The sequence below is a fragment of the Syngnathus acus genome, chromosome 17 (assembly GCF_901709675.1).
Source record: "Syngnathus acus chromosome 17, fSynAcu1.2, whole genome shotgun sequence".
Taxonomy (NCBI): domain Eukaryota; kingdom Metazoa; phylum Chordata; class Actinopteri; order Syngnathiformes; family Syngnathidae; genus Syngnathus; species Syngnathus acus.
Window position 1 is genome coordinate 3,206,300 of NC_051102.1, and position 27,584 is coordinate 3,233,883.

General features: G+C 39.6%; 1 protein-coding gene across 4 annotated transcripts; it reads right to left on the reverse strand.

The window, feature by feature from the left end:
* Window positions 1-963: 963 nt before the first annotated feature.
* On the reverse strand, window positions 964-27,360 carry dlgap1a (discs, large (Drosophila) homolog-associated protein 1a). Of its 4 annotated transcripts, none has more exons than XM_037276097.1 (15): window positions 27,196-27,360; window positions 14,988-16,481; window positions 10,653-10,867; window positions 9,945-10,002; window positions 8,173-8,491; window positions 6,790-6,914; window positions 6,428-6,553; window positions 5,804-5,959; window positions 5,550-5,632; window positions 5,433-5,478; window positions 4,475-4,756; window positions 3,737-3,869; window positions 3,517-3,608; window positions 3,206-3,358; window positions 964-1,302 (listed from the first exon to the last, which is right to left on the reverse strand). In XM_037276097.1, the coding sequence occupies exons 2-15, from the start codon at window positions 16,362-16,364 to the stop codon at window positions 1,078-1,080; spliced, it is 3,390 nt and encodes a 1,129-aa protein (XP_037131992.1). In that variant the 5' UTR covers window positions 16,365-16,481; window positions 27,196-27,360; the 3' UTR covers window positions 964-1,077. The 4 variants fall into 4 exon arrangements, with proteins under 4 accessions (XP_037131992.1, XP_037131991.1, XP_037131993.1 ...); XM_037276096.1 differs by having other exon boundaries at window positions 9,807-10,002; XM_037276098.1 differs by having other exon boundaries at window positions 9,807-10,002; window positions 15,135-16,481; window positions 27,196-27,359.
* Between the last annotated feature and the right edge of the window lie 224 nt (window positions 27,361-27,584).

Here is a 27,584-nt window from a genome sequence, read left to right on the forward strand (position 1 = left end):
TACAATAATCTGTAGTACAGTATTTAATGCTTATACAGTTGATACATTTTATGATACATTTTGGCATAGCCATAAAAAGCATCATCACAGACAATATACAATATTATCGTAGAAATCACGCGATGATTCAGTGGTGCAGAATGAAAGTGACCCATCTCAGGAATTCTTTGGGTTTAATGTTTAAAAAGCCTGGCAATTAGATATAAAAGACAAATCAGCTTATCATTTAACTGACAATTGAATTGAAAAACTTCAGTCTTCACACCTTTTGAACAAACCAAACTGTGTAGCCTTTTTTTTTTTTTTGCATTAACAGGAACTTCAGATCAGCGGCATCTTGCAGAGCCAAGCCAGGTACGTAAACACATCTGACATAACATCGACATGGCATTTTCTCAACTAGTGGCAAATGTGGCATTATTTTATGAGATGATGTGAGTTATACAGTGGGGTGGAGCCATACGGTCTATAGTACAAAACTATACAAAAGAAAAAATACAGCAGGCTAAAACAAACAAAAAAAAGGTCTGATCACAATTTCCTTCAATTAATCAGGAAAAAATATAGTGTTGTCTTATGTAATGTTTTTATCGTCTTGTCACTTCTTGTCTTATTTTGAAATCCCGACTCCGCTAATTCCAAGACACTTGCCTTTCCTCTTGTGTCATCAGTAGTCCACTTTGTTCATACTAACCAGCAGATATATATAATCTGATGCAAGTGTTTGTTTTGGGACTGAAAATAGGGCGATACCATTATGTTTTCTTCAGAATTTAGTAATTCCGTATTTTATTTGTTCTGCTTGCTTTGTAACTGGTTGACAACCACCACATTTTTTTTTTATGTCTATTAGTGCTTCTTAAAGACAGAAAAAAAGTAATTATAGTTCCAGTCTAGCATATCAGTCATGGCTTCATAAAATAAATAAATAAATCACACACTTGAGGCCTTGGAGTAGTAGCGTTCTTCAGGTTTGGATAAGTCTTAATAAACCGCTGGCTTTATACGCAATAATTGACATGTAAACAATATGTAATGTTGTGTATGGTGTAGGGACTCTACTGCTCAGGAATGTCCTCATAGCCTTGTCTGCGCCTCAGGGATGTAGATCTCAATGCTGTCAGCACTCTCTGTGGCAGAGTTTTGCCGCACAGATGCAGCTCTTTTGGCGGCCATCAAGCGCTTCCTAGCCTCTTGTCGCTGTTTCTCTGAACTCTCCAATGAGCGATCTCTGGCCAGAGGTGGGTGGTGGAGCGGGGCCTTGGGTGGCTTTTTTGGTACTGGAGGCGGAAGCCGTCTCTCCTAGTGGGAGAGGGTGGCAAGGAAGGGAGGGAAGAACATTTCAAGAAGTAGACATGCACTACTTGTGAAGGGTGCTGAGAACATGACAGTTGCAGGTTTGGGGATTTTAGGTAAGAGGTAATAAATAATTAAGAGGAATTTTACAATCCTTTATGGCATTTTTCCCCCCCAACAAACTGAATTATTGCTATTTTTGAAGCAGAGCTTTTTGGAATGGTGTCTAATATCTTAGCACAGTTTGTCTTGTTTTTGATAAACACTTATACCTATTTTAATGTTGTATGAATAAATTCAAATGTAGTACTGACTGACTGAGCTTATCAACAAACGTTTCTGCATGCATTGATTAATAATTGAAAAACAAATAGCCAAAACCTCCTGTATCCATTGACCTTGACACTAACTGCCAAAACGCACAGAACAGAAAGCCACACATGGTGAGGCAAGAGAATGTCAGAAGAAAGGAAGGAAGGGCAGAGAGAACTGTGGTTAGATGGATGGATGGACAGACATGATGGATCAAGGGAGGCCCAGAGAGGTTAAGGCCTTGTGGTGTTTCTTGTGGTGATTGATGCGTGGCTGTTTGCAAGCGCCTTCACTGTCAAAACAAAGAAGCACAAGAAACAAAAAAAAGGCCATGAGAGCAAATGAGGAAGCCATTAGAGTCATAAGTGAGTATGATGAAAAGCCAGATACTGCTGAGGAGCAACAGATAAAAAATAAACAAAAAACAGTCAGACTGCGATGATGGCATTAAAGCAGCAGCAACAACAAAACACCCCAAAATACTTTAACTTAGGCTGCCGTTGAGTTTTTTGAAGAACTTCACAACCATATTCCTTATTTAATATGGCTAACATACGTACACATGCACCTTATTGTCAATAATCAGCTACAACTATTTTGTCAACAAAGCTTGTTAAATTTTGAACAGAAATAGGGAAGCTTTTAGTGTTTTAGCTTACCCTAATTTGTAGTCATCGAAATGCTATGAAATGCAAAAAATGGTCTAGTTTAGTCACGTTTGACTTTTACGCTAACGATGAATATGATATGGACTTACAGCCTTTTGTACGTACATTATCATGCTTAACATATCTACCCAAAATTTAATCAACACATCTTAAAAAGTAGTAGAAAGTGCAATGGCTTGACTTCTAACACAGGAAATGATAACCAACACCTTCCATACCAGTTATCATTGTGGATGACGACAGTTTGCATGGTTAGTGAGAAGATAGCATGCCTACTACATGTTCATGTGGAGATGATTGCGTAACAAGTGATCAAACGGTTATTGAACTGCAAAGAAAATGAACATTACAGTATTTTAATATATAGTTATGATCAAGGTTATTCAAACCTCACTTAAGAAATATTTCTATGGAATCCTGCAAACGTAGAAAATAAAACATTTAAATAGTTCAACACAAGTGATATTTGAAAGGTTCCTTATAAACGTAAACCACAGTGGTTTCTTCAGTTACGAGTTTATTTGTTCTGTGGCCATGCTTAATACGTTGAACACTATCTCAATCCATCTTTCTTTTTAAATAAAATAAATATTGCATTTTCTGCAATTATACTACTAACAATGTAAAGTTTGAATGTAGAATTAAGAATGTAAAGTTTCTGCCAAAGCATGGAAACGTTACAATATTAGTAGCCTATAAACATTATAGTCGGCGACAAATATTGGGGCATATTCTCCCGTCCACGCTTAAAATGTACCTCCAGAGGTCCCACATGGAGGTCTTGCTGGGGAAAGGGAGCAATCATGTAACGTTTGGTCAATATCTATAGAGTCCCCATTTTTGTGTCTAGTGTTGCTCTCAAGCAAGCTATCAAGACTAGACAAACGGACATGATACATATCTTCCCTGTTGTGGCTCTGTTTGTGTACCTTTCTTTCAGGTGGGTCTAAGGGTCTCCAGTTGTTGGCTCTAAGTTGGTGAAGCTCATCAAACTTGAGGCTAATGTTCTCAATGGACAACTGAAGCATATCCCAAAAACCAGCCAGGTCAGAGGCTACAGGACGAGGGTGGGCATGGGGGTTCTATGGAAAGTGGAGGACAAAGAGGAAAGACTAAGACCCGACTGAGGATAAGCGCAGCAGAAAAGCTCCAGTAGATTTGTTGCAGAATCTGGCAAGGCCTCTTGTAGCAATCGTAGAATAATTTGAATTTCAAGAATAAATAAAAATGTTCCACTTACCAAGTTCTCCTCACATAGTTCCCTAAACTGCTGAAACTTTTGGGACATCAACAGCTGAGCACTTCCTATGGCACTCCTCATCTTCCCCAGAACTACAACCACAGAAACAGATGTATATACCAGAAAACACTGAAGGAATAGTAAACGGAAAATACTGTATAACATATTAGATCTAATAAATCTAATAAATGCACGCCATAGTCCCTTATCAGATACATACCGTCCTCAGGAATGTCATTACGTTGTTCGTCCATCTCCATTTGCTGACACCAGCCCTCCATGCGGTCAGTCTCAGCCTGCAGCAGTTTTAGGAACCATCGGCCATCACGCTGACAGACTGACCTCTGCACCACCTGTCAGATACACAGAAGAGAGCAACGAGCTGATCGTATTCCATCAGAACCACGGCATACTACTGCATATTTCTGATTCATAAAAAATGATGTTTACGCCTATTATTCCTCTCATCGTTCTCATCCATGTCTGTTATCAATCTGTCCCTTTGCTGTTGACTTTACTATATTATTTAATTGACCTCTTTTTGATTTTCATCATCTTCATTAAGTCCTTGCTTCTAGACCACAGGTGTCAAACTCAAGGCCCGGGGGCCAGATACGGCCCGCCACATCATTTTGTGTGGCCCGCGACGACAAATTGTGCATCAAATTCGTGTGTCATTACTAGAATTGCAAATTGTCTTCACTTTTAATAATATCTTTTTTTTAAAATATTTGACCAGTTTTTACTCGTCTGATTTGAAAACGAGTTATTTGTCAGTTTGTTTTGTAGCTTTTACTGTATATAATATGAGGTGCTCATACATTTATTTGGGTTGACAGTCATAATGGCCCTCCGAAAGAAGCTATGACTACAATGCGGCCCGCGAAAAAAATGAGTTTCACACCCCTGTTCTAGACTGATTTCAAAATCATCAATCTACAAATGATTTCCTACTTACATCTAAGATAGCTGAGCTGTTGAAGCTGACATCAGGTGGCTCATCACTGACACTATCTATCCAAGGGTCTGGAGGGGGAAGAATGGATGGATCAAAGCCCACATCCTCGTACTCATCAGAGGCACAGGCGTGGTAGTGGTTCCCTGAGCCCTGGATGCTGACAGTTGAGGAAGCAGCATCGCGGGAGTATTGACGAGAAAGTACACCAGATGACAGGATTTCTAAGTCCGTGTCAGAGGAGTCAAGAGGGGTGTCAAGCAGGCCCGGCATGTCCAAATCTGCCTAGTTGAGGCAAACAAATCACAATTAACACAATCATTTTACACATTGTCGAATATTTTTTATATTTTTTTACACATGTCCAGGCAATTCTGTGCTTTAAATGCTAAAATCTCCAGATCTCAGCTGACCATAAAACATCTCGAATGGCTTTTTTTAAGAGACCACATCACATGCTCGGTGAAACGTGAAGTGCTTTTGAGTATGAATTATTAAATAGCAAGCATGCTATTCACTGTGAAATTCCTAAAATCTTGTCCTCATCGTATTAATTATACAAAAGAGTGCAAAAGGTAACGTCTGTCACGCCAAGTTCGAAAAATCTATTAAAACAACCACGATAGAGGTGTTCCAAAAATAATATTATACAATATAAATATGCTAAATAACTGGCGAATGGTCGAAAGTTGCGTACTGTAATGCACCGCTAATCGTGGGGGATAGGGGCGGACCACACCACAAATACTGGTATATTTCTTTTTAAATCGTGAATGTATAAAAAAAAGTATTGCCGTAGTCCTAGTTTTCAATTAGCTTCTTCAGTTCTTCAGCAAGTGACTAAAAATGGTTCCCCACAAAAACAAAAATCTGAGAATTGATAGGTTCGCAAATACCTAACCGTGAATAGGCAAGGGATGTAAAGGTACAAAAGATAGTCATAATGATCAATGTATCTTACTTGTACAGCTGTTGTCACACTGTTGGAGCGTTGGAAGCGACGATACCTGACCAGCGGAGAAAAACAAACAGCAGTCATTCAATTGTGTAATGATACAAGAAGCAAACAAGTGGTCACCTTCTGTCATCCTCCACTTGCACACCAACCGAGGTGAACTTAGATGGATCCTCTGGGTCCAGAATTTCTTCTGGTCCATCCACCTGCAGGGTACCCCAAATCCCATCCGTAAGACTTTATCAGGAATTGCTCCTTTTTAAAACATAATACTGTGCATCCAATGTGAATCATTAATTATTTGGTGAACTAATTTTCACAAAAATCTATGCTCAATAGATCAATCAGGTCAGGTCTCTTCTGTGTGCCCTCAATACCTGGATACCTATGGAGAGACATGTGCCCTTCCTGAGTGCCTCTTTCCTGTAGTCATCATGGTGGTCTTCAACAATCAGACCTCTAAAGACTGGGGGTACAGGGGTGTTGATTGTCACAGTGCTGTTACTGACATGCTGACTGGCTGGTCCATGAATCTGCAGAAGAAAAGATAAAACTTAATTGCAATTTATATTCATACCGTATTGTCCGGACTATAAGGCGCACCTAAAAACCTAAAATGTTCTCAAAAGCTGACAGTGCGCCTTATATATGGACCAAATTCCTAAATTTAAACTGGCCCGAAGAACTTGTGTCATGAAATCAATCATTAGTGGCCCGCTGAAGACTATAAATCATGAATCAAAAAGACTATGGATCATTATTTGGTGATTATAAAGTAATTTGTTACGTCTGAAGTTGAAATAAAAAAGATAAAATGGAGAATGATTTGATTTGGATTAAAAATTTGACATGATGCATTAATGGTGTGCCTTATAGTCCGGTGCGCCTTATATAAGGACAAAGTTTTAAAATGGGCCATTCATTGAAGGTGCGCCTTGTAGTCCGGTGCGCCTTATAGTCCGGAAAATACGGTACTTTAAAAAATACTATAAGCAACCCACCTGTGCGTTGGCAGCCTCGATGGCAGCAGTCAAAGCCTTCATGCTGTCAATGCTTTCAGTTGAGTTACTGAGTCCGGATTGGATAGTCATGTCACCTCTTGGTCCTTCTTCTTCCATGTATGCATCCTGATAGGTATTCAAAAACATGAACCAGATATAGAAATGCTTGTTTGGTACGAAACAAGATGTACTTCCTCAGGTATCCCTAGCGTCTACATATAATAATAAAGTGGTGTCAATAATGTTTGCCCAGACAGGGTCGACCTCATAACTAATACATTCTCTACTGTGCAGAAAATTCAAGTCCACATGGATTTTTTGGTGACAGCCATATTAGACTGAGAATGCTGCTGCTTGCTTACCTGTGCGGACTCTGTGCTGCTCTGTGCTGTAATAGAGATGTAGGGCTTAGAGGCTGTTGAGCAGGTGGAGGTTCGCGGTGGCACTGGTGGAGGAGTTTTCTTATATGTTGTGATACAAGATGAAACTACATTAGAAAAAATAAATAAATTACCCAGAATACTTTGAAGAGTAATAATCAATAGCCAGGTCAACCAACATGGGAAAAATCAAGGATATTCAAGGTCGTTATGAGTAAGCACATGCATGCACACAAACATACACACACACGTACACACACTTTTTTCTACCCCTGGGGCTTGACTGTGCACAAGGCATGGATGTCTGTCTGTCTTGATGTCTGTCCCTTTTCTGGTTCTGTGATGCGACTGTTGGCCATAAGGGGGCCCCAAGCACTTTCTTGTGCATATTTGTTAAATTTAGAAGCAATCTTATTCACATCCTTCTGTTCTCACTCTTTTTCTCCCGGGACCAAACAGGCTTGTCACAATTGAAGAATTACTGCATAATAGGCTACTTTTCGACAAGGTCAGGACAGCCTTTTTCTTTCTTCATTTTTTTTTTTTTACTGAATCAGCACAATGTTAAGGGTTCACTGAAGTCAACTTTGATATCGAAGCCCTTGAAATAGCCTCTTGCTTCTCAGAGTCTCGGAATGAATTTTTATGATCTCTTGCAAGGGCCAAATGAAATTCCATTTTGAGAATCGTCAGATATATTTAACATGAATCCACAGTTCTCCGGTAGGTTCACCTCACTCAGAGCAACAGGTGACCTCACTTTGATTTGTAGTATCTGGTTATAATTGTCTAGACAAAAAAAAAAAATCACTGCAAATTTATTAAAACATGTTAAAATAGTTTTGCATTTTAAATCAGGGTTAGATTTATGAATTCAATTGGACGTGGCCATCATTTACTAATTAAGTGGTCATTTCAAACCATCACTAAACCAACAGTTTCACTCCACTGCATAATGTGTAAATTAATCCATTAAAGAAAAAAAGAAAAACCACCAGAATGAGAAAAGGTCCTGTAGCAATAATTTACTTTTGCAGTAGGGCATTAAAGGGTACTTTTCAGTTCACTGGTCATTGATGCAACATTTACAATAAAATGTCCATTCATCTATGAAGAGCTCAGTTTCCACTGTGCTGTTGGGCTGCAAAAGAACATGTGAATGTGGCTCTACATGTATCTGTAGATGAATTCCCGGTGGAGCAAGGAATGTAGGTCAACCGTTACAGACTGAAGATAAAGACAATCCCAAACAGCAAACACAAAATCCCTTGGGGCAATGCTATTTGAATGTCATGGATGATGATATTTTTTACAATATTATTTTAGTGTGCGTTAGGAAAGGCATCACACATCAGTGCATCCTACCTGTGCTGCTCTGGATGGTCCTGACAGTCGTGGCAGATGTGCGTGGTGGAGAGGATGGCAACAGAAGCAAAGGTCTTCCTCCTTCTCCTTCTTCCTCCCCAGCACAGCCCTGATCAATAGCTCTTACATAACTGTGGCTCCTCATTCGGAAACATCCTGGCATGGGCAACGTATCCATGGTATCCATCCTGTCCATCCTATCCATCCTGTCCAGTCTGTCCATCCTGTCCATAGCAGCCTCCATGGCCTGAGCCTGCATTTCGCTGTAGACCTGCTCACAAACCTGCTCAATCTGCCCATTCACCTCCAATTCACTCAACTGAAGAGAAAGAGGCCAACGCATATGCAGACAGAGAAGAAGAAGGGACAAATAAAGGGGAGAAAAATCAGGATAAAGGACACTGATTAATCTTAATTTACTCAGAAGAAGGAGACCTGGTCAATTGGAAGACAGTGCTTATTAGTGATTAGTGCAGAACTGCTTAGTAGGGCATCCATTGATTGCAGCCCTTTTTTTTTTTAAACATACATTTTCAGTAACCCATATCAGTTTATTATGGAGCCTTGCTCTCAGTCTCTATTAATGTCCCTATCAGGAATATCAAAATATTACCCTTGAAGCCAAATATGTGATAAACACAAAATGAAATAAAGGTCAAATTTTAATACTGTTGTAAAATATGTATTTATTGTATTTTATTTTTATTCAGATGAGAGTTTTTCGCATACTATTTAGGGAAAAGACAACTCGTGTTTTCCAGCTCCCTTAAATAAACATAGTGCATGTATGTGCTTCTGGGTACTGCTTTTAAAAATCCAATATTTGTTTCTGCTTCGTCATTGTCATGATGTGACATGGGATACTGAATTGTACGTCGATTTAGGGATAAGAACAAATCGGAATGCACTGCCTTATACTTCCCTTCCAAACATTATAGAGACTAATTTGCTACAAATGTGCCAATTTAATCAGGCTTTGGGATTTTGGCAAATGGTAATTCTGAAAGGAATAGGATGGTCACAAATATAGAACAAAGCGCGCCAATTGCAACAACTTATCTGGAGCCATCCTTTTAGATCACAATTAACTGTCTTCATTTTTGCAATAAAGTCAATTGAATGGATCCCTTGTGCATTACAAAACCCTCAAGTTGTTAAACTTAGATTTTATTGTTTTCCCAATGAAATGGAGGCATTACCTCACCATCGAGCTATTAGAACAGTTAATAGAAGCAGTGGTAGGTGCAATGAGGAAATGGTTATTGAGGACACATGCGGGAAATCATACAAGTAAGGTAAGGTTGAAAGGTGGTGCAAATGAAGGCTTAGTATATATGTTCATAAAGAATAATCTTTACTACCTTACAGCGTGGGTAAACAAGTTTGTAACTTTTAGTGAATTTCAGCTGCTTCGTGTGCTAAATGAATTCCCATGTTCTCTGAAATTGTGAATTAACAGTGCGCCATTGCCTAACCCAATTGAAAAACATTCAGCTTAAAAAAAAAACTACAATAAGAGAAGAAATAATCCAACCCTAATATTTCTATTTAATGAACATATGTGTGTGGTGGTTTAATAAATTTAAATAATTTAATAAATCGGTTGCTCAATATTGTTCAACAGCACAACTAACCTGACTGATGGTGCTCATGGCCCTCATGTAGCTTTCATTGCGTGAGCGGTATTGGGGTGAGGACAGCAACGATTTGGGGTCGAGAAGGGTTTTGGGGTCCAGGGTGTCCAGGCTTCGATTGATTGAAACCTCACTCACCGCACGCAGGTAGCTGTGGCTCCTGATCTGTAGCTTTGGGGAATGTTCTGATGAAATCCTGTGTGTGAGACAACAAAGGTTGCATTGGAAGGTTGAAGGCAATCCGGTCAACTGTCCTTGCCAATTACCTTATTTATTTTTTCCAGGGATTTGGCAACCCCAAATATAAAACAATAGAGTAGACTATGAATAATCTCATGCCAACAAAGGTGTGAGTTTGCTATCTTTTTTTCTTTTTTTATTCGGAGCACATAGTAGGAACGTTTGTTTTAAAGCATGTACAGTATAATTTTGACCTAGTCTTGAATGAATTTATTTATTGAGAAACAGAGAGAGAGAGAGAGAGAGAGAGAGAGAGAGAGAGAGAGAGAGAGAGAGAGAGAGAGAGAGAAGCAGAGAGCGTTTCAGCACCAAGGACAGCTCTGAGAGCATGTGTTTGTGTATTATAAATATCATTCCACAGTATAAGTTTCAGTGCGTTAAATGAAAACTGGACAAAGGATAGTTTCGACTATTGTAGCAATATCATAAGAGTGTAATTTTGTGTGATGTTTCTCTTTCGTCTTTCCTTGTGTACGTATCACTTTTTTGAGGGGGCGCTTAAAAAACCTATACATGAAATATTGCACCTCAGCAAACTTAGGGATGCAAACAATGTCGATAAATGCAAGGTGCACTGTACTAAAAACTAATACAAGGAAATCTTACTGTAGAGTGGTCATCTCAGTCAGTGATGGCTGGGTGGCTTTCAAGTAGCTGGCACGTCGTGCCTGCATCTTGGGGGAAGGTTTGGGACTCCCGTCTGAGTCTCCGCTGTCATCCTCAGCCATTGCTTTTACATAACTGCCGCTCCTCATCCTTCGACATGGAATGTCATCCTCCTTCCCCAAAGGAGAGAAACCGCTCCACTCATCCTGAGGTACCTGGTAATTCGTGCAGAACAACAGACAATTACCATCACTGCTGTCGGCATTGCTGCTCCCAACCTGAGTCACTAAAATGCCCTGCTGGTACATATATCATTCAAAACATGCAAAAAAATAAATAAATTGGCCTAACAGCTGAATAAAAGAATTGACTAAAAGGATATTATGGTTCCCATGTCCACTGTTTCCAACAATGATGCAGTTATGGTATCATTTGTTGGCTAATTAGGAGAGTACAGTAGAAACTGTGTGTGTGTGTGTGTGTGTGTGTGTGTGTATGTATGTGTGTGTGTGTCTTCATAGTAAGTCAGAATGAGGTCTGAAATTTCTCCAAGGGCAATTTGGACATCTGCTTTCCAGGAGTCAATTAAGTTCATCAACATACTGGCGAAAGACTAGCAAAAGCATAAGAAAGTGCATAATAAGAATATCACACTCGTCAGACTAGTGTCTATTTTCTAATGTTAACCTGCTCCAGTAGATACACAAATATATATTTTTTCACAATAATAATAACGACAAATAATAATAATCCTAACCACTCATTCCTCAATTGTGACTTTATCATAGTGGAGGGATTTGTGTGATCCAAGGAGCTAAGTTTTCTGGGGCTTTAAGTCCCTGGGAGGTTCACACATGGAGAACAGGTCCTGGGTGAGCACCTGTTACCTGGGCCCATACCAATGGGGCCTGAAATGGCAAGCTTCCAACAAGCTTCGATGTGAGCTCGATGGTGAACAAGGAAGGAGCCCAAGCTTGTGTGTGAGGTCGAGATGCTCTGAGTATAAATAATTGGGCTCGTCTCCACACAAACCTTGGGCTCTAGTACCAGTCCTATTGAGAGAGGTAGGACTCTCTTTTTTTTCGTTCATGATTGGCAAGATGGCAATTTTTCCCTCATTTCTGTATCCCACTATCAAGCTGACAAAATACAGAAAGACTGGAACAGCCATATGCTAATTATTTTATTCAACAACAAAAGTAATAATAATTGTTTTATCTTTAAGCACGCCATGTGTAGTAGTAACTCCCACCATTACAATTCTTCAGTTTTTAAAATATTAGTGCTAGTGGGTGTAATGCCAGAGGCATGTGTCAAAAAAGTGTTTGTTGCCTTCATACTGGGTAGTGTAAATTTGACAGACAATGAAGGAGACAAGCAGCAGGCGAATTTCACTGCTACTCCGACTAATTATGCGTGAGTCACCGAGGAAAAGAGGATGAACGGATCTGCTTTCTTTATAAGTGCATGTGTGTGTGTGTGCGTGTGACGTAAAAGAGACATAAATGAGCAGTTTGGCTATAAAAAGCGAGTGCGGGGAAAGGACCAGCTGCATGCAGCATCATCAGCGGTGCCTCTCACCCACGCACAGTTCTCGTTTCCACTGCAGCCTGCACTTGTTGTGCTGAAAAAGCTGAGGAGCGTTCGAACACTCAGTAACGCAGCTGTTGATGGATTTCATTACTAATGTTTGAAAAATGTTGATTCATGTTTGATCACAAGCAGAACTCTTGCATTTGTTTACAATGATGGCCAAGCATTACTGCATTATGTAACTCGTTGCTGTAACTGCGAAGGATAATTATTTAGTGTCATTTTGTGCGTGATTTTTATGAGTGTCACTCAGACTATTATAAAAACATGGTAACCTTTCGTTAAAAGTCGTAAGTAATGTTAGGAACCTTCTGTTCTACTGAAATTATTCTACTGAAAAGACTTAGCTGACAATATCCATGGTAACAGTTTCTGGAACATTTATTTTCTTTTAAAACAGTTGATTATTAAGTGTGAGGTTTTTTTTAGCGCAAAGACAGAAAGAGAAAGACGGAGTTTGATTGAAAGGCTTACAAAAACAGGGAAAGAAAATTATCAATGAAAAGTGTTTAGTACGCTAATAACAGTTTTATCATATTTCTAAATTACGATTGGAATTTTATTGAAACGTGAAATAAAAATGTTCATAAAATGGAATAATTTGGTGTGTTTGTAAATTTGCTAGCTGCACTATGCCTCAATGGGAATTTGGAATTGAGGCGGAGGCAGATAGATTCAGAGCTGTCGCCATTTATTTCATATTTATTCCATTCATAAATGTGACACCAGCGTGGGGTAATCCTTCTGAATTATTGTAGAAATAATAAGCTTCAAAATATCTTAATACCAGCCGCTATTACGGAGGAGCTTGTGGTTCACACATAGCCTGACAATGGGTACTCCATTGCCAATGTCACATGCACAGCCGACTCCATCATCCCTAAGGGGAGATGTTGCAGTTTAACTGCCAATGTTGCACGAACCCCAGCGAGTCTTTCCGCAATGTGAAGCACGACAAACTCGTAGTGCGCCCCCGACCGCTCTCATTTTAATGCAAATTAGGATTGGCGAGGATTGGTATTTGCATCCCATAAGCGCGCACAAAGGCTCCAATAGGCACAATTCGAGTCTAGCAAAATAGCAAAAGGAAGAAAATTCGACGCATGTGCAGAGATATATTGCGTTTTACGCTATAGACTTTCACTTTGAACTAAAATGTTCTCAAACATTTTCTCAAACATTCTTGATTTACCATTTAGTGAAAGAAACGCCCAAGCTACATCGCCCTAACGCCAGCTCAACAAAACCAACCGCACATCACAAGCAAAGAGTACAAAATATATAGTACAACAACAATAAGGAAAAAGGAAGCTAGCTGATTGAAAAACAGAACACAACTGAGAGTAAATTAAAAAAATGATGTTTACAAGGAGGAAAGATGCTGTTCTTCATGAGTTTATGTTATTGCCTAGCATTCAGACAGTAAGGCTGCTACTGACCGCACTTACTTCTCTGTTGAACTAAAATGGTGTAAAGAGGAGGAGGAGGAGGAAAAGGAATAAAAGAGGCTCTCCAAAAGGAGGTGCAGGTGGGGGGCAGGGGGTGAGGTGCATAAAACGCCTGGATGTGAATGAGAGTCAGGGAGAAGGTGGCAGTGGGGAATCTAAAGGTTTACAATGTTCCCTCAAAAGCTGTAGGCACTATTGTGATTCAAATACAAGATGTGAACATTTTTTAAATGTATTTTGGGGTCATGGCAGAAATGTTATTTGAACAGTAATTTGTTTTTACTTCCACCATGTATGATAGTAGGACTAGTGCACAAACCTTGTCCAGGTCCTCCAAACTATTTGCTTTAGTAGGATCTATTTATGTGTCGTTAGTCTTGATTTTTATATAAAATACAGTACAATCTTTGGTGGAACTAATTGTTTCTCACGTAAAATTATCTACGATAATAAATGACGGCATACCTGCCGAAACAACATCACAGGATATCAGATTATATCAAATTAAGTTTTGCAGTAAGACCATTTTTAGCCAAAGTCTCTGGGTGTACGTTTTACTAAGAATGCAAATGAATAAAAGGAAAACAAAAAGGATTATTTAAAAATGTTCTAGGCTCAGACAGATGTTAGTGTTATTGACAGTTAATGTCCATTCACAGAAATCTACTGTCAGATTTTGTTTGCTGTATTCAGTAGCAAAGTCTTTCTGCTATTATCTCACAATTTGTGCATCTTGGCAATGCACCCAAAAGTGGAAACGCTAATGAAATCAGGATGTAAAGTATCAAACCTTGGGATTTTGCCCAAACATGACTAATTTCAGAGGGGAAAGAAGACATGTATTTGAGCTGAGGCATTTGTTTACTTGTTTAAGTGGTCTCTATTCCTGTTTTCTTTTGCTAACAGCCAGTTGATACCAAAACAGAAGAAGAGAACTATTTTATGCTGTATAGGCTAAAAACACTCTTAAGCTTAAATTAGCTTTTAAGATGCATACTTGTTGACCATGACAAACTGTTAGGCTGACTTTTGCATCCAAGAATCTGAAAAAGTGGAATTGGTGGCAGAGCATTCAGCTGTCAGGCAAGATCAGCTCGAAAACACAAAACTATGATTTTTTTTTTTTAGCAAGGAAGTTTTCTATTAGTTTGGCCCCTGTATGTGATTGTTGGATTAAATACCTCTGGCTCAGAGGAAACATTGTCAATGATGAAGGGTAAATCGAAGTGGGTCAACAGAAGGGAGAGGGGTGAATCGACTGGTTGTGGATTGGAATTGAAGTGGAATTAATTACCTGTAGGAAATGGCAAGTGCGCTCCTGTTGCTGACTGCCCCTAGGTTTGACTAGAACTCTATCTAGGTTTAGGTTAGCGGATCCTGCGCTGGCTCTGAGTTGGTTGTGGCTGCTGTTGTTGGTGTAGACCTCTCGGGCCCTGCTCACCGTTAAGCTCGACGACCATGCCCCTTTCTTCACGACGGGCGCGTCCACCAGACCCAGAGACAGCATGGGACCACTTCCTCCACCGATACCGCCACCGATGTTATTGCTGCTACCACTAACTGGCACACAGGAGGATGGCGCTGCGTACTTCACATCGTTGTTGCTCCGGGAGGCTTTGAGTGCAGAATGGTGGTGTGAGTGGCCATGATGTGTATGGGTGTGTGGGTGCTCACTGATTGTGCCGTAAGGGTCCATCATATAGTATTGTTGTGGCTGGGGGAACTTGTCAGGGTTGTTGACAGGGTACCGACCCATTGTCAATGCTATTGGCGAAGGGGAAATGGAGGGTGAAGGCGAGGGTGGTGGTTGGTGGTGGTGAGGGTGGTAGAGACACAGCTCCCGTTCCAGGTTATCATCTGAACTCCAATATCCAGAGCCCGGAGCAGATGCTGAGCCGTGGAGCTGGTGGTGATGATGGTGGTGGCTTCGATGTTTGGGCTCCGCTGATCGACAGCGCTCACGACTCTTGCTGCGCTTCCTCTGGCGCCCTCCCATCGGTGGGGCGTCACCCTCTGGACTTGCCCTTGAACCACCACCACCACCTACTCCACCACCAACACCACCATTAACACTCCCATTATTGGCCCCCTTGACAGACTGTGTGTGATGTGGCCCTTCCAGTGAATGTGACTTGGTGAACAGTTTCTGGACTGAGTGGACCAGATGGCGAATCCTCCCTGGGCTGTCATTGTTGGCGTTGGACCCCGTGCCCCCACTCTGGGCCAACATTCCTCGTTTGTATTGGAGCGTATGATAACCATCTCTGGAAAATGATGGCTGATGCTCAAACGAGTCTGCAAAGTTTGGTGGTACCCGGGTGGGTGTTTTACCACCATAGCCTCCACCACCTCCTCCTCCTCCTCCTCCTCCTACATACGGTATCATGGCCATACACTCATCCTTTACCTCAGGATGGTGAGATGAGGAGGTGGAATGGCATCGTCTAGGAAAGGTTCCATATGGGACAATGCTGGTATTGTCAGAGGGGTATGAGGTACGCTGAACATTGTAGTAGGACAGCTCATTTGGATGTGGCACAGCAATAGGAAGTGGCATGTCCATCTGACTAATCAAGTATGGCTTGCGGTCAACATGCTGACCAAGCGGATCATATGATGGCTCATAGGACACCACATGATGGTGACTCCGGCTACTCGAAAGGCCTTTCATGATGTGGGGAGGGAAGGGTGGATGCAAAACAGGAATGATGCGGATGAGAGATGCCAGACAGGCCCGTGTTCACAGAAAGGCGCTGGCTGACTTTCCCTGAGAGGAGAGCTTCAGACTCTGAAAGAGAAGAAAATAAAGGAGGTAAGACATTTTGCAAGGCAGTGAGTCCATCAACAAGGAATTTGATCTTGTAGAAATAGTGGAGTTCACAATGATAGAGGAGTTTTGTTGTGCTTCACAAAGATGAGTGGGCATGACAAACGACACATACCATGGCAGCTGAGCTGTAAATGCTATTGTAAAATAGCTCACTTTCAAATCAATTTACTTGAGATGAGCTGTCATAAAAACATCATGATAGTTAAGAAATTATGGACCTGACCCAGCTTTTTTTGGAATGTGTTGCAGGCATAATTTAAATAAGGGAATATTTATTAAAAACAAAAAAACTAATGTTCAAATACATATCAGCGGTGTAGTGTATGTTTGTATTAATGATAGAACTATGGAATATGTATCTGGCCTTTCTCTGCCCGACTTGGCCCAAGAAAACACTGCTTAACACAGTCAGACAGCTCCACTGGTAGATGCAACATTAAGTAGCTCAATGTAGTAGCTTGTTCTTTTTCTCCCTCTCACTAACATATAATCAATTTAACACTGCTTGACGCAGTACTTTTTTCACCCAGAGCTTATTAATTCGGTTTAGTTATTTCCATAACTGCTTTGTGCATAGAATCAGAGGTAGAGAATGGCTCTAGCTATACAAATATTACTTTTCTAATCAGCATTTCCTTGACAGGCTCCCGCTGCCAAGTACAGTAACCTTGGGGAACACACAATTGCTAATTAATTTAATATGGGCAATAATAGCTGAGACACCAACACATTATTTGGCTCCTTGAAGTGACAAATTTATCAGATAATTGATTGTTGTTAAACGGTGTATTTAGAAAGTTCTAACATCACAAATGGACCTAGCTATCAAATAATAATGAGAGTTTCTCTTAACATTCTGAAAAAATAACGCAGGATGTGATTTACATACATGATTGTGGGTTGAAAGTTCTGAATTAGACTATCTAAATGAAAATAGATTGGACTCAAGACAATAAACCATAACAAATTTGAAGAAGTGATTCAAACAGCCCCACTTTAAAATATCATTCAAATATTCAGAACAATCAGTGGTAATCAGTGAATTGTGTAACAGAACATGTACAATTCATGAATTAGCATCTCTGCACTTGTCGTCATCCTTTCATTGCTGATTTTAACTTTGAAGGAAGTCTACATCTAAAAAGAACACTGATTAAATACTAGCATCCCCCAACCTATTTTGTACCATCATCCTTCCATTAAGAGCGGCATGTACCAGACTGCTGCGGTAATGCTGTGTGTAGGCGTGAGGAGGAATGAAAATAGGGCTAGGATCAAGTTATTTGAGGCTAAATGAAAGCTAGTGGAAAAAAATCCTTTGAGTCAGCCTGCAGTTGGATACCAACAGTAGAGGTGGACTGGTCCATACACATTCACATATACATACATAGTACATACATACATACGTACATACATACATACATACATACATACATACATATGTATGTATACGTACATACATATATATATATATATATATATATATATATATATATATATATATATATATATATATATATGTATACCGTCTTTTCCGGACTATAAGGCGCACCTAAAAACCTAAAATTTTCTTAAAAGCCAACAGTGCGCCTTATAGTCCGGTGCGCCTTATATATGGACCAAATTCCTAAATTTAAACTGGCCCGAAGCATTGTGTCATGAAATCAATCATAAGTGGCCCGCTGAAGACTATGAATCATGAATCAAAAAGACTATGGATCATTATTTTGTGATTATAAAGTAATTTGTTGCATCTGAAGTTGAAATCAAAAAGATAAAATGGAGAATGATTTGATTTGGATTAAAAATCTGACATGATGCATTAATGGTGCGCCTTATATAAGGACAAAGTTTTGAAATGAGCCATTCATTGAAGGTGCGCCGTATAGTCCGGTGTGCCTTATAGTCCGGAAAATACGGTATATACATATATATATACGTATATATAGTCATTGTTTTTTTTTTTAAATCACCAATAGTCCATTAATATGCAATAATATGCATTGTTTGAAATAAACAGATAAAGAATAAAACACAAATGCTTATCTGGTTTAAATCTAACATCCATTTGGGGACACGGTGTATGATCACAGCAACACTAGGTGCATGACAGCTCTTATTCACAAGTTAGTTGCCATAACAACAAAGAATATAGTGAATGTGCACTCTGGATGTATTGCACTGTCCATCGAGCAAAGAGATGGTTAGCAAGCAGCACGTTTGATTTGGAGGAGTTTTCCCTTCTTTATTTATGTTCTCTAAATGTCACAAAGTCTGCTTAAAACTGATAATAATCAAATCACACCTTCTGTCTGACACCTTGATGCTTAGTGACAGTTAATGACAGTTTTCGTCTCTATGGATCTATGCACTGGGACGCCATCTTCAGTTGACAGCAAGTGGCAAAATGGCCGCGCCCTAAGATGGATACGGGTGTATTTTGCTGATTAATTTATATCGTACAATTCACCCTTTTTTATAATCCTCTTGATAAAAGCTGACTTTCGGGGAGCGGTTGTGTTTCATGCAAATGCTTCACTGCTCCCTCTCTGTTATGTGGTGTACAGCTTTGTGTTACCATGGGAGAATCTAAGGAGGTGGATACTTGTGCCCTAGTCTAAATTTAATTTCAAATAAAGAGTCAAGAGGCTGTTAAATTACACTTGACACTACACTTGTTAATTAGTGTGACACTTTAAGCTGATGCATGCCAACTGTTATGTTACATCCATCCATTCTCTCATACCCGCGAGCACAGTGGGTGTGCGAGAGCTTTTCTCAAATGAGTTTTGGGCAAGAGGCGGGGTATACCCTGAACTAGTCGTCAGCCAGTCACAAGGCAAAAATAGAAAAACAGCCATTCACACCTACAGAAAATATTGGAACGTGGGAGGTAACTGAAGACACACGTGCACAGGAAGAACATGTAAACTCCATACAGGAAGGTGCTCGAATTTAAACTGTGCTTAACCAGTCTGGCCCAAATCATATTTTTTTTAGCATGGGCAGATCACAAAACAATGCATATGGTTCTGCAATTTTTCACTTAATGGGTGGACAAACAATCCAGAGACCCGAATATACAAGCCATCAACTAGTCGACTCTTCCTCGACGCTTTCTTTCCTTTCTCCAGATCTGTAACTATAAAACTTCATTATGTTTTTTTTCAGCATTTTTTCTACTCCTTTCCATCTACATGTAAACAATTATTATTATTATTATTATTATTGTTTTATATATATATTATATTATTATATTTAATCACTATTTCTAAACTGGTCAAACTATGATTGTCAACGTAATAAAGCAACATTTTTTAAAATTGAGATGCTTTTATCTGGCTGGAAAGCTTTTAGAGGTGCCAAAAACATTTTATCTCGCTATAAAAAAAGGAAGAGCCTGGGTAATGAATAATGAATGTATCTATTAACATCTTCCTCTTTGTCCTTTTGTCTCTAAATGTCTCCCTATCGTTTGAAAGACGTCCTATCATCAAGAAAAAAAAAAAAAGGACTGTATGTCAAAGTCTGTGTATGCTTTTTTTCCCTCTTTTCAGTTCGCCCACTGACTGACGTGATTCAACCAAGCCTTCCTAGCACAGGAATAAGGAGAAGTGCGTGGGCACCTGCTTCTACGGCTCTCTGCCTTTCGATACATGCCTGATTTTCTCACTCTTGGTACCTCGTGCATAGTGCTGCCATGCTGCACACAAAATATAATTTTGCACTTGTGCATCCCCGTCAAGCCGACAATAGACAGACAGATAAGGGAACAGAGACGTGGGATGTGTGAAAAAGTTGGGACCAAAATGACCAGATGACTGCGAAAGAAGCGTGAATCATTTGACACCTATCTTCTCTCATCGTTTCCGTAGTGTGGGAGACTGACTGCTTTGAATTCTTTCTGTAATTACGCTCATATTGCTTGGTTGTAGAATAAAACCAATGCTGAAAAAATAACTATTAACAGAACAAAAATTCAGGGAACTATATTGGAGCAATAAAGGACTTAAAGCTCTCTTTCAGTGTCATTGCTCAATCTGTTGAAGTGATGAAGAGTGATTTTTGATTGATTGGTTGATTTATAGATGACACAAATGAAGAAAATAAACAAACAATTATCAATATTTGATCAGAGTATGGAATCAAAAGTATGAAAACGTAAGCAATGTCAGCTCTTAAAATGAAGCAATTTTTAATGAAAACCAAGAACATGATATACATACATCATTATTTTGCACCAATTAGAACAGCCTACACTAGGATGCCAAATTTAAACCAAGAAGCCCCTCTAATGTCTCATCAGAGACCAGCACAGTAGCTGTGTCCAAATTCCACAGCCAGTTCCAAGGCTGGGTCTTTCGCAGCCCTAGAAGCTCCGCCTCCTTAGACCACATAAATCATGGCGAATTTGGATGGGTACAAATTAATAGGCGTAATTAACATGGCGTTATAGATCTGTTTTTCCCGCAGTATTTTTTTTATACAAATTATAATAATAATGCTTACGTAACACAGCCAAATAGGGTCCACTAGCCCATTTTTGGCAAAATATTACTGATTTCACAGAAGCCCGAGGAAGACGTAGATTATGTTAGACATCTCAACCAGAGGCATGGTGATGGCTTTGAGAATGGAGCATATATGCGCCTCTAAGGTGTGTAGCACAGCATTAAATACCATGCGTAAAAAAAACACTCCACAGCCTCTTCACAGTCATGCACAGATCTGTAATCCAATTACATGCAACACAATATGTTAACACTGTAGGCAAGTACAAACTCTACAGGATTTGTGCACCAGCTCCAAATGTCAGCTCAAATGTAAAAGCTGCATTCTGTGTACTGACAAACAAGTAAGTCTTCTTCACAAACAGGAAAAAGTCCAACAGATGCAAAATAAATCTGATTCAACACGCTGAGTTTGTACAGTCTCTGAATAAATATGCATTGCCAGAAACAGTGACAGCTTGCTTCTAAATGTTCCAAAGCGCACTGGAAATGTAAGATATCTTCTACAAAGCATCGATAAGTCCCATTTATAGAAAAAGTCAATGAAAGCTTCTGGGAAAAGGAACATTCAGTTTACGATTAATTTGAAGTACCAAGTTTGACAACATGTACGTATTTGCAATCAATGTTTATTTAATTGAGCTTGTGAAATACAAACTATTGCGTAAAACTGAAAAGTACAATTCGTGTTTGTAAAATATAGTGTTTTGTTTTTGTTTTTTTTACAAATATTGTTACTGGGTTAAGCATTGGGTCAGTCAATGTGATACAGTATCACGTCCTTATTCCGTCACGGAAACAGTGTCACACATCTCAATATTTGATCAATTATGCATGGCTGCATTCCTTAAAAGTCCATATTCACTTAACTTTTGTTAAATTCACATGCTTGTTTTGTGGCTTCGTATTTTGTCACTGTGATAGGGTGCTCACCAAATTGGATTTTCCGCATCTCTCTTGAGTGAGTGTGTAACACCAGAACTGGGTGACTAACGGGGAACTCCTCCCTCACTCCCTCATCCTTTTTAAGTGATTCCATCTGACTGAGCTATCCCAATGATTTTCTCTGCCCTACTTTTTTCCCTAAAAAAAACCCAGATTTTACAAAAGAGCATATAAATGATTTGTGAATGAAAACGTAACAAATCCTGGGCTCATCGATTGATGCTTTAACTTGTGATGAATGTCATAGTCCCGATTGTATTTTTTTTTTTTTAAATCTATAAGAGGATTTTACAAAAATGCTACCGCAGCCTTGGCCAAAATAGCATGTTGTGAGATTAATTATAAGATATGAGCTAAACTTAATGATGCTGCAGATGTCTCACAGTTGGTGAGAGGCTTTAGTTCTTTGCAGCAGAGCTTGTACAGTAACGTTGATGTCCTTGACACTGTCACTTCTGGTTGGCAGATATTTTTTGCTGACATTTAGATTTCATAGCACTGATGCTAACGTGATACAACTTACAGACAGTGAAAACAGAGGTAGATACGTCAAAAGACATTTAGATGAAACATAAATAAGATGGGGTTACTAACACATTTGAACCATATTACAAATTTGATGTCTCTTTTTTTATATCAAGATTTTGCGTGGCTATCCCTCTTGGATGGATGGGCCGAGTCTGCCTGTCCTCAATGTGCTTGCACAGCAATCGCCCGACATTTGTGATGACCATGCATAATGTGTTTGCTTCCCTGACATGTTTGGACACATTTCCATGGGAATTTCAAATGAGTCCATGCAAAGTGAAAACCCTAAATTGTTTTCTGAGCCTGATCAGAAGGGGTTTAATGGCAAAATTGATCCCTCCTCTGAATGGCGCTGAACCACCTAACCCTCTTAAACCTTCACTCCAGAAAAGGCTACAAGTAATCCCAAACACCAAAAGCCCGGAGCAACGTAAAAAGAAAAAATTGCTTGCCGCAATCAAATGCTTTTTACATGGAAAAATTAAATATACAATATCTTTCATTCAGCGTGACCATGCAGCTGAACAGAGTCGAAAAAAGGTAAATACATGAAAAAATAAAATACTAGTGATTTTTCACTCAGAGTATTGATATAAGAATGTGAAATGCAGGACCGAACACTGAGTGTTTCAAAGTCCACTTTAAAAGTGGAAGAAATACAAAATGCAAGAGTGTTTCTGCTGGACTGCACTTCTGTGGGTAATATATAATTTACTGTGGTTTACCAAAATACACCTATTCAAGACATGGCTTTCAAAGAGAAAACGGTGACACAAATAGAACAGTTATACTAGCTGCAGAGCTTCTCATTTTATCTGGACTTTTTTCACCTCTACCAAAATGTCAAAAGAGATCTTGACTTATACTTTAAAGATAATGATGACACCTTGGATTGTTAACATTATTCTCCAGTTACAATGGTGAATACTCAGTCAACTTTATTGCAGCACTCAAATTTGCATCTTTTTAATAATAATACAGATTAGCTTGTTTTGTTGTGTTAGAAACTACCTGAAGGGCATCAACAAGTCTTGCTGGTGTCATCCATCCATCCATCCATCCATCCATCCATCCATCCATCCATCCATCCATCCATCCATCCATCCATCCATCCATCCATTTTCCGAACTGCTTCATCCTCACGAGATTCGCGGGTGTGCTGGAGTCTATTGCAGCAGTCTATGGGTGGTAGGCGGGCTACACTCTGAACTGGTCACCAGCCAATCATATTCACTTGTAAAGTTAAAACTGTGTTCATAGCTTGATTGACATCTTCCTCCCCTTTAATAAATGTTATTACCGGTACCGCAGAAAAGGATGTTATATTTTCATTTTTGCTTTGTTTGTTTTTCAGTCTGGCTGAAATACGACAGACTCATACAAAGCGTGGTTGAATGAGGCCTTAGAAAATGGGGTGACATTTTGGGGTTGAACCATTTCACAAATTATTTTTCTGAGGTTTGCATGGAATTGCATCCTTCATGACAATTTTTTTTTTTTTTTTCATTTTTCATTACGGCTTGTCAATGTGACTGTTATTTTAAGTTGTTTTTCGTGAGGGGGTGAAGTTAAAAAAGATTGACTCACAATTTTACCTATTCCATGTTCTACAGCGCTTGTTGTAGTCAGGACTTCTGGTGAGCTAGAACATACATATTTGATTTGTTTATTTCGGAACGTACGTTATCACCATTCATTACAATTTCATTTCATGCACTGTTTTCACCTAACTTGCCGAAATTGGAAAAAGGTTTAAGCAATTCTGCTTATCTAGTCCTGCCCCAATTTTAACCAAGGATTTACATTGCCTGACTCAACAATTACACTTCTATTATATTCCTTATGATACCATATCCGAGCTGACTTTAGGCAAGAGGCATGTACAGTCTGTGCTGGTTGCTAGTCAATCAAAGAACACAATAGACAATTCACACTTTAGTCTACTTCACTGAATCTAGCACACATATTTTTGGAACACGGGAGTACCTGGAGCAAAAGGAGAACATGCAAATGGCGCACAACAAGGCTGCACCCCAGATTTCAACCTCATATACAGATTCAGAATCTGTGAAAAAAAAATCCTCTGGAAAAATTACTTGCATCGCTGATCATTTAAATTAAATAAAAATTGGTTGACCAGTATTATTGGAGTTCTTTGTTTTGGTCCGTGTCATCAGGATAGAGACACCTCAAAAGATTTGAAATATTTTGGCTCTTTGCTGCAATTTCTTTAATAAATTTTCTGCCCGTTATATCAAAAATTAAACACAGCCACACTTCTTCCTGTGGAGTCTCACCACTGTAGTCGTGAACATCTAAATAAAAAAGCCTGCCAGCTAGCACATGTTTTCCAAGCCATGTGAACAACATTGATCTTATTGTAAAAGAGAGGATAGCACAATCATAGTGTTTAAGGAAAGCCCATTTGTAACAAGTTATAGAACAAAGCGAGTATTGCCTCACACCCACACCATTCCTAAACATCACACATTCCTTTCTGAATTTCATCACCACCGGAGGATGCCTCTATGCTCTTTTTTGGCATCTTTCTGAAAAGTATTACAACTTCACTCAAATTAGTTTCCAGCCCTCTACATTTTAATATGATCTAATCATACCGATGCCACGTTACGGCCACACCAAATACGATTCATACATTCACATATTCACACTCGCGATTGAATCAGTTAACGTGTGCTTTACCTTCAGCGATGTTTGTTGAGTTGCATTTAACAACATGTTTGTTCATTACTGATGATGTGTGAAATTGGCTCTCTGCCATTGCTCTTCCTTCTGTATCGAGTGTTGTGCATCCATGGTAACTGGCCACATAATGCAGGTGTGACAAATCCTCGAGGCAGACATTTTGCTTCAACCGTCTTTATAATCAATTAATTTGAGATCCTTAAGTCATCTTTTCAGACCAAATTAAAAAAAAGTATACTGCCTTATTTAAGAATTGCTGCGCAACACACAGTCCGTGAATTATATTACCCGACAAGGCTGCGTGATTAAACTAAAATAATATTGTCCAATGCAATATGCAAATAATTTTCTTAAAACTTAAATGTGCATTGCCATCTGATGGTTGAACATTAGCAAGGTTAATTACAACTAATTTCATCGTGAAAAAAAAGCAATTCTTTCATAAGATAGTAAACATATCATTTCTTTAGGTACATGTTAAATATCAAAATAATATCGATTTCATGATATTCAACAGCCATTCAACAATATCATATTGCATGTTTTTCCGATATTGTGCAGCCTCATCACCCGAACACCTATTAAAATGAGCCAAAACACATTTGTTTGAAATTATTTCTACCTAATTAGTTTTGCAAACACAGTGCCATTTCAGTTAATTCCAGAAACATCCATCCATCCATTTTCGGAACCGCTTAGTCCCCACGGGGGTCGCGGGTGTGCTGGAGCCTATCCCAGCCGTCATCGGGCAGTAGGCGGGGGACACCCTGAACCGGTTGCCAGCCAATCGCAGGGCACACAGAGACAAACAACCATTTGCACTCGCACTTAGGGACAATTTGGAGTGCTCAATCAGCCTACCAAGCATGTTTTTGGGATGTGGGAGGAACCCGGAGTGCCCGGAGAAAACCCACGCGGGCCCGGGGAGAACATACAAACTCCACACAGGGAGGGCCGGAGGTGGACTCGAACCCGCACCCTCCTAACTGTGAGGCGGACGTGCTACCCAGTGCACCACCGAGCCGCCTCCAGAAACATTATTTTCTTTAATTTGTTTTTGGTTTTAGAACATGTTTTTTTTTTTTTCCTGTAGTTATTTTGTTGGCTTTCCTTCACTAAAAATATATTGGTGGGGACATATTACTCTGTAAGAATGCAAAAAAGAGTATTTTCAGTGCTGACACTCTACCCACATTCTTATCACCAGTTGGTCCTCTTGAATTAGAAGCATGCACGACAGATCTCTTGTCCTCTCATCCACAGCCACAGGCGACAATCTGACTCAAACTCACAACTTCTCACTGAAGCGGAAGAAGGCGGACAAATCCAAGGATGGCTGCACCACATAACACTTGACATCACTGGAGTCTTAAATTTCATTTGAGCTTAGGCTATAATAATAATTACCCGGTAATGCAACAACCTGTTAAACGTTATTTTCAAAATACAACCTTTCCACCCAGCTGTTTCGTTGCAGTCAGAAAAAAACAGCATAGACGTGAATCAATATGACGTTGATGCAGCCTTAACATAAGGAGCATACATGTGTGAAATGTTGCTGCGAGCATCTGGGAAACTCTTTCAGTCATTACTTTAAAGAGTCGAGTTTGTGCACTTACTAAAATCGTTTTGTCAAAATATCCCCCGCATATAAAGCATTTTATAAATGTGGGCGTTTGATTAATCTTAATTGACATTTTTAAGGCGTTAAGCCATTGATCACAAGCAATGCTGGGGGAAACAAAAAAAAAAACCCGGCCGCTGCGGTGGACCTCATCAGTGACGCTAAAGAATCTTTACGAGCCACGGGAATAGAGTTGATAAATACAACAACCGACGACTATCGTACAGGCAAGCCCTAGTTCAAACACCGGTGCGAGGTGAGTCATTAATCCACCGCGGCATTGCTACTGAGGAACTGTCCAGTCCTGAAGGTGTCACGCGCCAACGCCAGTCGACTGCAAGGTGCAAGACAAACATACCTCGTTCAGCTCTTCACATCATCGCTAAACACCTAGCATCCAAAGACACGTCCCTTCCTGTACCCACGACGATGTCCACGGAGAGTCACCGGCGGAATGTGAGTGTGAGAGACTGTGTGAATGTGTGAACGTCAATGTGTGGGCGGGCATCAAGTGGCGAAAGCAAGCCTGCGCTTAGTGGCTGACGTAAATGTGTCAAGCTTACCACCCACAGTTCCGGTGTTTTCTTCAAAAATAAAAGTTTACACCCCCCCTCTAATTGTGATATCACATTCATGCGCTTAAATAAGTTATGCAGGCCTGTTAGTATTAAAGATGATTATTATTATCCAGAGTTGTAAAATGTAACCTGTTACACAAAGTACCACCTGAAAAAAAAATACTGAGCA

Coding starts and splice junctions, on each gene's coding strand:
- dlgap1a (XM_037276096.1), bottom strand. CDS start 16,364: ATGAAAGGCCTTTCGAGTAGCCGGAGTCACCATCATGTGGTGTCCTAT. Junction 8,492..9,806: donor CCATGAGCACCATCAGTCAG/GTTAGTTGTGCT, acceptor CTTTCTCTTCAG/TTGAGTGAATTGGAGGTGAA. Junction 5,633..5,803: donor GTCTCTCCATAGGTATCCAG/GTATTGAGGGCA, acceptor GGTACCCTGCAG/GTGGATGGACCAGAAGAAAT.